We start from the raw sequence: 12,953 nt of genomic DNA, 5'->3' as shown, positions 1-12,953 counted from the left end.
CTTGAGAACTCATGGTGCAGAGCAGTGCCTGTGGGTAGTGCGAAGATGGTGGGCAGGTGTTCTAACTTTAGGCCGAGCCAGAGTAATTTTGTTTGTGATTCATTTAGTTTCATCTGTACCGAGAGGGACCAGATTATATATTAATAATACATTTTTAGAACGTTTTTGTCTGGAGAGGGGAGTTAGACAAGGTTGTTCCTTATCTCCTTTGCTTTTTGATATAGTTTTGGAACCCTTGTTGTTGGCCATTCAACAGGCAAAGGAGTTACAGGGAATTCCATATGCAGGTCGAGATTATAAGGTTTCGGCCTATGCAGATGATATTTTGCTTCATTTGAAGAATCCTGAATCTACCATACCGCATTAACTGGAATTGATTGATCGATTTGGCAAATTTTCTGGTTACAAATTAAATTGGAGCAAATCAGAGGTTCTTCCACTAAATGTGCATTGTGTAAAAGGTTTAATTGATCCATTCCCATTCCTTTGGAAAGAAGAGGGAATAAAATATTTGGGTATTATGATTAAAAGAACTTTGGAAGACACAATGACAGTAAATGAAAAGTCTTCATTGCTGAAAGTCAAAGAAATGTGTGAGCATTGAAAACCACTACATCTTTCTGGGGGGGGGGGGGGGGGGAAGAGTCCAAACCATCAAAATGATGATTTTGCCTGTGGTTTGTTACCAAATGAGTATGTTACCAGTTTATTTTCAAAGATCCTTTTATAAGAAATTGAATGGGATTCTTACAATATTTATTTGGTTGGGTAAAACTGGTAGAATAGCCTTAGTATCTTTGCAAAAATCACAATGGGCTGTGGGGGGGTACATTTTCCAAATTTTTACAGGTATCATCAAGCCTTCATTCTGCGTCAGGGTATGTATTGGATCCTTCCTGAACTCATGGAGAATCTTCCGGATTTGCTGATATTAGAGAGTCATCTCATTTCCCCATTATGTCTGAGCCATATTTTGATTATCAAGCTGCCCAGAATATACAAGGACAATAGTATTCTTTTTTCCACCTGGAACACATTAAAATTCATTAATAATTTAACACCTACTCCAATACAACAATCCAAGATTCAAATTAGCGAGTCTAAGAACCTCTGGAAACATTGGCTGCAGGCAGGCAAATGTACTTTGGAAGATGTAATTTCTTTTTTTTGTTTTGTTTTTATAAATCCTTTATTCATTTTAAAACTTAGAATAAGTGTGACAGTAAGTTAAAACATTTTAACATTAAATATAACACTTAATAATCAGCAATAATTCAAATCATATAACATTATCTCCCTCCCTCCCCACCCTTTCATAACAAAATATAAAATATAAATATCATATGATAAACTTTTTTCCTATCATTCCTATATAGTTAGATGATAGACTAAAAAATTAGTCCCCCCCCTCCCCGAATATTGAACTTATCAATTTAAGGGAAAAAGGTATCTATTCATTATATTTTGTTAACGGCTCCCACACATTTTTAAACTTCCTTAAATACCTGTGCTGTGTAGCTATTGCTAAGAACATAAGAACATAAGCAGTGCCTCCGCCGGGTCAGACCATAGGTCCATCCTGCCCAGCAGTCCGCTCCCGCGGCGGCCCAAACAGGTCACGACCTGTCTGAATCACCAGAAGGGGCCCCTTGCCACCTTGGTTTCTCATTAAAGTCCTATCTTCCCATCAAAGTCCTCACCCTCCGGTCTTGCCCATGCACGACCTGGTTGGCTTTCTATACTTATTACCTGGTTAGCTTTCTATACTTGTGTTACATCCCAGCACCTCTCTCAGTATCCCACGATCCCTTTATCCCTCAGGAATCCGTCCAATCCCTGTTTGAATCCATGTACCGTACTCTGCCTGATCACTTCCTCCGGTAGCGCATTCCAAGTGTTCACGACCCTTTGGGTGAAGAAAAACTTCCTTGCATTTGTTTTGAACCTATCTCCCTTCAGTTTCTCCGAATGCCCCCTCGTACCTGTTGTCCCCCTCAGTCTGAAGAATCTGTTCCTATCCACCCTCTCTATGCCCCTCATGATCTTGAAGGTCTCTATCATATCTCCCCTGAGCCTCCTTTTTTCCAGAGAGAAGAGCCCCAGCCTATCCAACCTCTCAGCGTATGGGCAGTGTTCCAGCCCTTTTACCAGTTTCGTTGCTCTCCTTTGGACTCTCTCAAGTACCGCCATGTCTTTCTTGAGGTGCGGCGACCAATACTGAACGCAGTATTCCAGATGTGGACGCACCATTGCTCGATACAATGGCATGATGACTTCCCGCGTCCTGGTTGTTATGCCTCTCTTTATGATGCCCAGCATCCTGTTGGCTTTTTTTGAGGCTGCTGCGCACTGTGCAGATGGCTTCAGTGATGCATCCACCAGCACACCCAAGTCTCTCTCAAGTCTGCTTTCTCCCAACAATGCCCCCCCCCCCAATTTGTAGTTGAACAATGGGTTCTTTTTCCCTATATGCATGACCTTGCATTTTTCCACGTTAAAGCGCATTTGCCATTTGTTTGCCCAGTCTTCCAGCTTGTCCAGGTCCCTTTGCAGGTCCTCACACTCTTCCCTGGACCTAACTCTGCCGCACAGTTTGGTATCGTCTGCAAATTTTATAACCTCGCACTTTGCCTCCTTTTCCAGGTCATTGATAAAGGAGGCAAAGTGCGAGGTTATAAAATTTGCAGACGATACCAAATGCTCTTTCCATTTTATATATATGGCACAACGAGTTCCACCAAAAATTATAATTCAGTCTATTCCAGTTCTTCCAATTACATGTAATTTGTTGTATGGCAACCCCTGTCATTATAAGCAAAAGCTTATTATTATTCGAAGATATCTGACTCTTTGCCCTCATTGACATGCCAAATAATATAGTATCATAGGTCAATGCCATCGGGTTTTCTAATAAACAATTAATTTGGCCCCAAATTGATTTCCAAAAAGCCATAATAAATGGACAATAGAACAATAAATGTTCTAAAGTCCCTGCTTCAAGATGACAACACCAACATCTATTAGACTTAGAGCTATCCAACTTTTGTAACTGAACAGGGGTCCATAATGCTCTATGGGGCTCATAATCGAAAGAGAAATACATCCCAAAACTGGCCTAAGTCGGCACTTAGATGAACATTGTCAAAATACGTCAAAGTGCCGATACTAAAAACGGGTTTTGGACGTATTTCCAAATGACCTAGGTCTTCATAGTGCCGCTGAACGACCAAAGCTAAATGGGGCGTTTCGAGAGGAGTGTCGAGGGCGGAAGTTGGGCAGGACTTGGGATGGCTTAGACTTAGTCGTACAGCATATATAACTGAAAGTTATACAGCCCACGATCGACGAAACTTGGACATTGTGACTTAGACCATGTAAAACATGGTCTAAGTCATAAAAACCCACCTAAAGTCACTACATAAGCACTGCAAACACATAAAACAGACCCCCACACACTACCCCAGTGATCACCAACCCCCCCCCATAAAAATATTAATCACACCTTTAAAATTCAACCTCCAGACCATCATCACCTGGCCGCCTGGCATAGGAAAGCCTAGTCGTACAGCACAGAGGCAGCTTAAGTCATCTTGGGAGTGGGTTAGGGACCCATAGAGAGGAGGACCCATGCCCATAAGCCCCTGTAATCACTGCATTGATACTTAAACATGTGCACTCCCCTATACACCCCCAAAACCCTTTTTTACTGGCATATAAGTGGTATTGGGGTGGTAGATAAGTGGGTCTAGGGGATTCTGGAGGTGGTTTGGGGGGCTCACCGTAACCTATAAGGGAGCTGTAGTGGGGAGAAGAAATGGCACCCTTTTTGTGAAGTTCACAGCAGTGCCCTGTAAGGTACCCCACTATTTAGGTGCCATGTCTGGGTGTGCAGTCCATCACTTTGCAGATCCCTCCCATGTCCAACAGGGCTTGTTCTAGGCATTTTGGACTTGGATGGAAAGTTGGACGAAAATGTGGTATAAAGATGGATGATTTAGCGGCTTGGACGATCAGATCGGCAGGACGTATAATTAGACGATTTTCGAAACGATAAAAAAGTTGGACGTATTTTTTGAAAATGTGTCTTCAGTTGTTTTTTACTTTGGACGACTTACGAGACTTAGACATCCCTTTCGATTATGCCCTTCCACGCAAATACAGGACCACAAACTAAAAGTCCTAATATACACAATTAAAACCCTAAAATTCCAGGCTCAGCCCAACTTTTCACTACAGTAAAGCATAGCATTCATCCCCCCTCTTTCTCATAGCCTGACTCCTAGCATTCATCCCTTTCTCTTCACCTCTTTATTTCTTGCCACTCACAGTTTCTCCTTCCCCCTTCATTCATCTTGCATGGCACCATCTCCTTCCTTCTTCCCTGTCCTGTCTCTGCCTAAAGAGACACCATAAGGGTGTGGAGCGAGGGAGGAGTTTGCAGGGTAGCAGGAGGCAAGACAGGGGGCACAAGGCAAAAAGTGGTTCTAACTAGTGCCAAGTGCCTTCTGCCTGAGTGACATCACTCAGCTTTGCCAGGACCTTGGCGGTGCTGGAAGTCCAGGCAATTGCCATGCATTGGAGCAGGAACAGCAGAGTAGTATACTTTTTTTTTTTTGTTTCCTCTCCTTCTGAGCTGGGTTGCTGCCTGCCACCTGATTGTTCTTTAACACAGATGAAGCAAGGAGGGCATTTAAAAACAAGCTTTCATCTTGCATTGAAGCCAACATTTAGCTCTACAGATTACCCCTCTCTGGAACAATGAAGGAATCTGTGCCAACATGGATATGTGTAAACATCCTCAGACCAGAGTTTTGAACTTGTGCCACCAGCTGGTTTCACTAGATAAAAACAAATTCAAACTAACTCAGTTGGAAATCAGAGAGACTGATGGTGGAGGCCGGGAAAGGGGATAGAGAGAGAAAGAAAATGTGCAGAATTTCAGGAAGCCTCTCTCCTTCACTAATTTACACCAATCCCAAGGTAATCATAACTCATATTTATAAGTAGAGACTACATAAGGAAACACAGAATACAAGGACAGCTCTTAAAACATTAGCCCAAGCTTATTCATACCCTATATTTATTTTATAAATAAGAATGCTGATTTCTTTATAAAGTATATGTTTACTGTTGAAGATTCCTGGAATTTACAGGTGTGACAGTTGTCACTGATGATATGAAAACTGCAAGTCTCCAGCCTACTTGCACATTACCAAGGTGCTTTTATTAGGTTATGTTTTTTAAATAGTGTTTTAATTTGATCTAATTTTTCTATTGTAGCAGTTTTTTTGTTACTGAAGTTTTTATGACTGTGTGTTTTTAAATTTGTATTTTAATGATGTCACATTATTCGCTGTATTACAAGCAGTATGCTGGCGATGGTACTTTTTTAACTGAAATGTTTCAGTTTTTTCTGTTGTGAACCGCCTAGAACTTATGGTGTGGTGGTATACAAGAAAATAAATTATTATTATTATTATTATTATTATACAAAACAGACCATAAAGTGGGGAGGGAGGAGGAGTGAAGAGTACCCTGGAATTTGCAGGACCCTCTCCCTTAAGGTGACCAGAATCCTAATAAATTTTAAAAAAGGTTAAACGTACAATTACAGTACGGTGGGAACGATTGATTATAAGGACAACTGGAAAGCAAACTTCGCAGATAAGAAATCACGTGTTGAGAGAGGGAGGGGGGGTGCACAAACTTTTCGTTAACCATTCCTCCTGACTCATCACAGCTTCCTTGCTTTGGAGGAGGGAGAAGCTTAGTCACGTGGTGCAAACTTTGCAGCGACTGTGGAAACATGTCACCCTATTCCTGCCCAGGCACTACAGTCACGTGATTCGTCCGAGACTCTCATTCCGATTTCTGAGTACGGCAACAGAGTGGGGAGAGCGCGAGCGAGCAAGCGATGGGCATCGATTGTCGCTGGAGCTCTTTGCTCCCCATCCTTCTCTTCCACTGCGGGTGGCATAATTATTCCCCGGTTTCGGCAGTCCCAAGACACAGGACTTTGGAGGGGTCTGTAGGTGAGTCGTTAAAAGTGATCAATGAGAGAGCCGTGGAAGACAGACAGTATTCCTTCCAACAAAAGGTTAAAGATATCTAAAGAAAGCTTGTGCAATCCATTTAAAGCGAGCCTCGGGGGGGAGGGGGGGAGGGATGCACCGAGGGATCAGTGGGATAGAGGGTGTTTGTATGCAAATGCCGAAGAGCCCAAGATTGTTGCGTTTCCCTGTTTTATATAGTTTGTTTTATGAAATTAACAAGCACTGAAGCAGCAAACTAAACTATAAAGTAGTCTGTCAGATATATATAGTCTGGAGATATATATATATATATATCTCCAGACTTAAGAGCAGGGGTCCGGCCGCGGAATCTGTTCTTTACCTTGTTCCAAAGCTGGAACAAGGTGAGGCTTTACTTCATGGAGTAAGGGGAGTCGTCTCTCATTTCATGCCCAAATGTCACTTGTTAACATGGTGAAGCCGATGTAGAAACAAAGCCGTGCATTAGGACTCTGCACACCCAAACAAACAGCAGCAGCAGCAGCAGAATATAATCAAATTCAGTGCAAATGGACTGTATGCAAAAACCTTGTACAAATATGGGAGACCACCCGAGAGGAAGATACATAGATAGATCTGCTCTTGAGGCATCTATATTATGGAACTCAGAATTGCATGTTAATGAAGAGGAAGAGGACGAAGAAGAATCCCGCACCCTACGGCGCTTCCTCCCCCGCTTACCCCGATTATCAACCCCAGCCCCTAGGGCCATGTTACCCGTAGTCCGGACAGCTCCAGGTCCGCATCCGCCATCAACAGCTTCCACAGTGGCGCCGTCCGCAGCTACCACCATAGCAGGACGCTGAGTAGTCCGAACAGCATCCTCGCAGCTCGTCTGCACGGCTCCAGCAGATCCTTCACGAACCGATCCAGCCGTAGAAGTTCCGGCCATGGCAACGCGTCCAGCGGCGACCTCCTGTGGGAAGAAATCCGGACAGGGGCCAGCAACCTGAACAGCAGGAGGGTAAGTTAGCCCCGAAGAACTAGCAGCCCCGCCAGGGATCACACCCCCTCTAAAACCACCCACAAACTCCGGTCCCCAAGGTGACGTAGGACCCACCGCCGGAAAAGTCGGGGGAGGAGGGACCAAAGCCCACGGGCCCATCCCCCAAGGAGAACCCCACATACTCCATGGGGACCAACCACCCCCATGCCCCCCTGTGGACCACCAACGGAACCCGACGTAGATGGAAGGACGGAATTCCCCTGAGACCCTCCGGCCTCACACAGACTACCCATAACCGGCAAAGCCCCTAAGCCTAGCTGGTCCTCCAATGGCACAGGAACCAACTCCCGAGCCCCCCGAGACACCCCCCGGGACCCAGAATCAGCAGCAGGCACAGCCAGTACCGTCCCTCTCCCTGCCGAGGCCCTGCCACGTGATCGCGAGCCTGGAAGTCGGCCCCTACCCCTGCGGGTTGACCCCGCACGGTCCTGCACGGTCGGGACTTCTCCCACTACCTCCAGAGCGATCGCCGTTCGGGCAGCCGAACGGGACCGCCTGGGAGGCAACTCCCTACCCACACCGACAGCCAAACTCACCGGGGCTAAGTCTCCCTCATCGAATGAGTCCCCAGCTAACAGGGACAGCTCGGCCAGGTCCGCGGCCGAAGTGGAAGGCGTGCGCTCCATACTGCAATCAGGACACCTTACAGCAGCAACCAATCATGGAATTCAGCACGATTCCGAAGCAGCAGGCCGCACGCCGCAGGACACACACTCGCCACGAGGTGAACAACTCTGTCTCGGAGGACCAAACCGTTTAAGTCCTCCGAGCATGCTCCCCTTATAACCCCTCCCACCCACAATCCCCCTCGGCTGCGACGACCCGAGGAGAGGCGGAGAAGAGATCCCTCGACCACGGATCGCCCCCCCTTTCCGCCCCCCCCTCTCTCCTGCTTTCGCAATTCCCCTTCAGATCTAGCAAGCCCGACGAGCGACTCAGCGGGCCACCCAGCCCCGCGTTAGGGTCGCCCGTCGAGACCAGCTCTCGGGCTTGCTTAAAACGTACAATTACAGTACGATTGATTATAAGGACAACTGGAAAGCAAACTTCGCAGATAAGAAATCACGTGTTGAGAGAGGGGGGGGGGCACAAACTTTTCGTTAACCATTCCTCCTGACTCATCACAGCTTCCTTGCTTTGGAGGAGGGAGAAGCTTAGTCACGTGGTGCAAACTTTGTAGCGACTGTGGAAACATGTCACCCTATTCCTGCCCAAGCACTACAGTCACGTGATTCGTCCGAGACTCTCATTCCGATTTCTGAGTACGGCAAGAGAGTGGGGAGAGCGCGAGCGAGCAAGCGATGGGCATCGATTGTCGCTGGAGCTCTTTGCTCCCCATCCTTCTCTTCCACTGCAGGTGGCATAATTATTCCCCGGTTTCGGCAGTCCCAAGACACAGGACTTTGGAGGGGTCTGTAGGTGAGTCGTTAAAAGTGATCAATGAGAGAGCCGTGGAAGACAGACAGTATTCCTTCCAACAAATGGTTAAAGATATCTAAAGAAAGCTTGTGCCATCCATTTAAAGCGAGCCTCGGGGGGGAGGGGGGGAGGGATGCACCGAGGGATCAGTGGGATAGAGGGTGTTTGTATGCAAATGCCGAAGAGCCCAAGATTGTTGCGTTTCCCTGTTTTATATAGTTTGTTTTATGAAATTAACAAGCACTGAAGCAGCAAACTAAACTATAAAGTAGTCTGTCAGATATATATAGTCTGGAGATATATATATATATATATATCTCCAGACTTAAGAGCAGGGGTCCGGCCGCGGAATCCGTTCTTTACCTTGTTCCAAAGCTGGAACAAGGTGAGGCTTTACTTCATGGAGTAAGGGGAGTCGTCTCTCATTTCATGCCCAAATGTCACTTGTTAACATGGTGAAGCCGATGTAGAAACAAAGCCGTGCATTAGGACTCTGCACACCCAAACAAACAGCAGCAGCAGCAGCAGAATATAATCAAATTCAGTGCAAATGGACTGTATGCAAAAACCTTGTACAAATATGGGAGACCACCCGAGAGGAAGATACATAGATAGATCTGCTCTTGAGGCATCTATATTATGGAACTCAGAATTGCATGTTAATGAAGAGGAAGAGGACGAAGAAGAATCCCGCTCCCTAAGGCGCTTCCTACCCTTACCCTTCTTCCTCCCCCGCTTACCCCGATTATCAACCCCAGCCCCTAGGGCCATGTTACCCGTAGTCCGGACAGCTCCAGGTCCGCATCCGCCATCAACAGCTTCCACAGCGGCGCCGTCCGCAGCTACCACCATAGCAGGACGCTGAGTAGTCCGAACAGCATCCTCGCCGCTCGTCTGCACGGCTCCAGCAGATCCTTCACGAACCGGTTCAGCCGTAGAAGTTCCGGCCATGGCAACGCGTCCAGCGGCGACCTCCTGTGGGAAGAAATCCGGACAGGGGCCAGCAACCTGAACAGCAGGAGGGTAAGTTAGCCCCGAAGAACTAGCAGCCCCGCCAGGGATCACACCCCCTCTAAAACCACCCACAAACCCCGGTCCCCAAGGTGACGTAGGACCCACCGCCGGAAAAGTCGGGGGAGGAGGGACCGAAGCCCACGGGCCCATCCCCCAATGAGAACCCCACATACTCCATGGGGACCAACCACCCCCCATGCTCCCCTGTGGACCACCAACGGAACCCGACGTAGATGGAAGGACGGAATTCCCCTGAGACCCTCCGGCCTCACTCAGACTACCCATAACCGGCAAAGCCCCAAAGCCTAGCTGGTCCTCCAATGGCACAGGAACCAACTCCTGAGCCCCCCGAGACACCCCCCGGGACCCAGAATCAGCAGCAGGCACAGCCTGTACCGTCCCTCTCCCTGCCGAGGCCCTGCCACGTGATCGCGAGCCCGGAAGTCGGCCCCTACCCCTGCGGGTCGACCCCGCACGGTCCTGCACGGTCGGGACTTCTCCCACTACCTCCAGAGCGATCGCCGTTCGGGCAGCCGAACGGGACCGCCTGGGAGGCAACTCCCTACCCACACCGACAGCCAAACTCACCGGGGCTAAGTCTCCCTCATCGAATGAGTCCACAGCTAACAGGGACAGCTCGGCTAGGTCCGCGGCCGAAGTGGAAGGCGTGCGTTCCATACTGCAATCAGGACACCTTACAGCAGCAACCAATCATGGAATTCAGCACGAATCCGAAGCAGCAGGCCGCACGCCGCAGGACACACACTCGCCACGAGGTGAACAACGCTGTCTCGGAGGACCAAACCGTTTAATTCCTCCGAGCATGCTCCCCTTATAACCCCTCCCACCCACAATCCCCCTCGGCTGCGACGACCCGAGGAGAGGTGGAGAAGAGATCCCTCGACCACGGACCGCCCCCCCTTCCGCCCCCCCCCTCTCTCCTGCTTTCGCAATTCCCCTTCAGATCTAGCAAGCCCGACGAGTGACTCAGCGGGCCACCCAGCCCCGCGTTAGGGTCGCCCGCTGAGACCAGCTCTCGGGCTTGCTTAAAACGTACAATTACAGTACGGTGGGAACGATTGATTATAAGGACAACTGGAAAGCAAACTTCGCAGATAAGAAATCACGTGTTGAGAGAGGGGGGGGCACAAACTTTTCGTTAACCATTCCTCCTGACTCATCACAGCTTCCTTGCTTTGGAGGAGGGAGAAGCTTAGTCACGTGGTGCAAACTTTGCAGCGACTGTGGAAACATGTCACCCTATTCCTGCCCAGGCACTACAGTCACATGATTCGTCCGAGACTCTCATTCCGATTTCTGAGTACGGCAAGAGAGTGGGGAGAGCGCGAGCGAGCAAGCGATGGGCATCGATTGTCGCTGGAGCTCTTTGCTCCCCATCCTTCTCTTCCACTGCAGGTGGCATAATTATTCCCCGGTTTCGGCAGTCCCAAGACACAGGACTTTGGAGGGGTCTGTAGGTGAGTCCTTAAAAGTGATCAATGAGAGAGCCGTGGAAGACAGACAGTATTCCTTCCAACAAATGGTTAAAGATATCTAAAGAAAGCTTGTGCCATCCATTTAAAGCGAGCCTCGGGGGGGAGGGGGGGAGGGATGCACCGAGGGATCAGTGGGATAGAGGGTGTTTGTATGCAAATGCCGAAGAGCCCAAGATTGTTGCGTTTCCCTGTTTTATATAGTTTGTTTTATGAAATTAACAAGCACTGAAGCAGCAAACTAAACTATAAAGTAGTCTGTCAGATATATATAGTCTGGAGATATATATATATATATATCTCCAGACTTAAGAGCAGGGGTCCGGCCGCGGAATCCGTTCTTTACCTTGTTCCAAAGCTGGAACAAGGTGAGGCTTTACTTCATGGAGTAAGGGGAGTCGTCTCTCATTTCATGCCCAAATGTCACTTGTTAACATGGTGAAGCCGATGTAGAAACAAAGCCGTGCATTAGGACTCTGCACACCCAAACAAACAGCAGCAGCAGCAGCAGCAGCAGCAGAATATAATCAAATTCAGTGCAAATGGACTGTATGCAAAAACCTTGTACAAATATGGGAGACCACCCGAGAGGAAGATACATAGATAGATCTGCTCTTGAGGCATCTATATTATGGAACTCAGAATTGCATTTGGCATCCGGAGTTATTTGCAGGGATGGTGCAACCATTAAGCAAGACCAGGAAGTTTCTTGGGGCCAAGCAGTATGGGATCTGTAGTGCCTGATCTTGCTCACTGAAATCAGTCCTGCTTACTGTATACCATAATGCAACTGCATAGGGTGGTCAGAAAGGACTATACCCAAATCTCCAAAACTGGGTAACTCCATACATACTTTTACCTGCAGGAAGGGTGGCTATGCTCAAATAGCCTATGGGTGGGCAACCATCATCCTTGAGTGCTCCAACATTTCCATTATGAATAAGCATGAGATCTATGTTGCTTACCGTGAAAAGAGGTAGGAATTGCGTGGAGATTGTGCCGGTTACGGGAGTGGACAGCACCTTGCAATTAGTATGTGGCGTGTTATCATATACTGCCACTAAATTGCAGAAGCACTTTCTTCCTGAAATGGAAGGGTCAAGTGTATAATAACATAACATATAAACTGCGAAAGCCTTTCGGTTTGAGGCGGTTTACCTGAAAAATGGTTGAAGAGAATCAGCGAGCTACATCAATGGAGAGAAGACTGAAAATTGTAGAGATTGCATAGAGGGAGGTTAAGCAGGGTTTTATAAGGAGGAAGATAAATAAATTAGAGAATGACACGGGGACAAATTTTTCCCCGTCCCCGCGGGAGCTCATTTTCCTGTCCTGTCCCCACGAGTTCTATTTCTGTCCCTGCCTCATTCCTGCAAACTCTGTTCTCATCTGCACAAGCCTCAAACACTTTAAAATTATAAGTGTCGGAGGCTTGTGCAATTACGGCAGAGCTTACAGGAATGGGGCAGAGACAAGAACAGTGACAAAACTCATGGGGACGGGAAGGGGAAATTGAGTTCCTGCGGGGGCGGGGACAAATTTTTCCCCGTGTCATTCTCTAAAATAAATACACTTCTCCCTCCGTATCCACGATACGGAGCACAGCCGGCGCGTGAATATTAAAAAAACACGAATAATATTCGGGCTGGTTCTTCCCCTATCCCCCGCTTCCCCCGGCTATTTTAATCCCTGTAAGCCCCCCCTTAAACCTTACCTGGTGGTCTAGTGGGTTTTTGGGGCAGGAGCGCTCTTCCCATGTTCCTCTCCCGTGCATATCGCTCACAGGAAATGGCTGCCTTAAGCTCCCGTCGTCTCTCGAGACCATGGGAGAACAAGGCAGCCATTTCATGTGAGTGATCTGCACGGGGCAGGAGCGTGGAAAGATCACTCTTGCCCCAAAAACCCGCTAGACCACCATGTAAGGTTTAAGGGGGGAGCTTACAGGGCTTA

General features: G+C 47.8%; 2 protein-coding genes across 11 annotated transcripts in view; one reads left to right on the top strand and one right to left on the bottom strand.

The window, feature by feature from the left end:
* Window positions 1-805: 805 nt before the first annotated feature.
* Window positions 806-10,323, bottom strand: LOC117357492 (PE-PGRS family protein PE_PGRS5-like). Of its 7 annotated transcripts, none has more exons than XM_033938192.1 (3): window positions 10,099-10,323; window positions 9,273-9,504; window positions 806-1,026 (listed from the first exon to the last, which is right to left on the bottom strand). In XM_033938192.1, the coding sequence occupies exons 1-3, from the start codon at window positions 10,186-10,188 to the stop codon at window positions 956-958; spliced, it is 393 nt and encodes a 130-aa protein (XP_033794083.1). In that variant the 5' UTR covers window positions 10,189-10,323; the 3' UTR covers window positions 806-955. The 7 variants fall into 7 exon arrangements, 6 of the variants coding, with proteins under 6 accessions (XP_033794083.1, XP_033794080.1, XP_033794081.1 ...); XM_033938189.1 differs by lacking the exons at window positions 9,273-9,504; window positions 10,099-10,323 and adding exons at window positions 6,753-7,020; window positions 7,614-7,851; XM_033938190.1 differs by lacking the exons at window positions 9,273-9,504; window positions 10,099-10,323 and adding exons at window positions 6,789-7,020; window positions 7,614-7,851.
* Window positions 4,867-12,953, top strand: part of SMPDL3A (sphingomyelin phosphodiesterase acid like 3A) — a 58,737-nt gene continuing 50,650 nt past the window's right edge. The window contains exon 1 of one of the 4 annotated variants that reach the window (XM_033938184.1): window positions 4,867-4,980. Coding sequence is in view for 3 of the 4 variants with exons in the window: in XM_033938182.1 (XP_033794073.1) it covers window positions 5,915-6,032 (118 nt within the window). In the remaining variant the exon portion in view is untranslated. Of the gene's footprint in view, window positions 4,981-5,736; window positions 6,033-8,236; window positions 8,497-10,694; window positions 10,989-12,953 lie in introns of those variants that run through there. The other 3 variants (XM_033938182.1, XM_033938183.1, XM_033938181.1) reach the window with 3 other exon arrangements.

This window comes from Geotrypetes seraphini, chromosome 3, assembly GCF_902459505.1.
Source record: "Geotrypetes seraphini chromosome 3, aGeoSer1.1, whole genome shotgun sequence".
NCBI classification, from domain to species: domain Eukaryota; kingdom Metazoa; phylum Chordata; class Amphibia; order Gymnophiona; family Dermophiidae; genus Geotrypetes; species Geotrypetes seraphini.
This window is presented reverse-complemented; position numbering and strand designations above follow the sequence as displayed.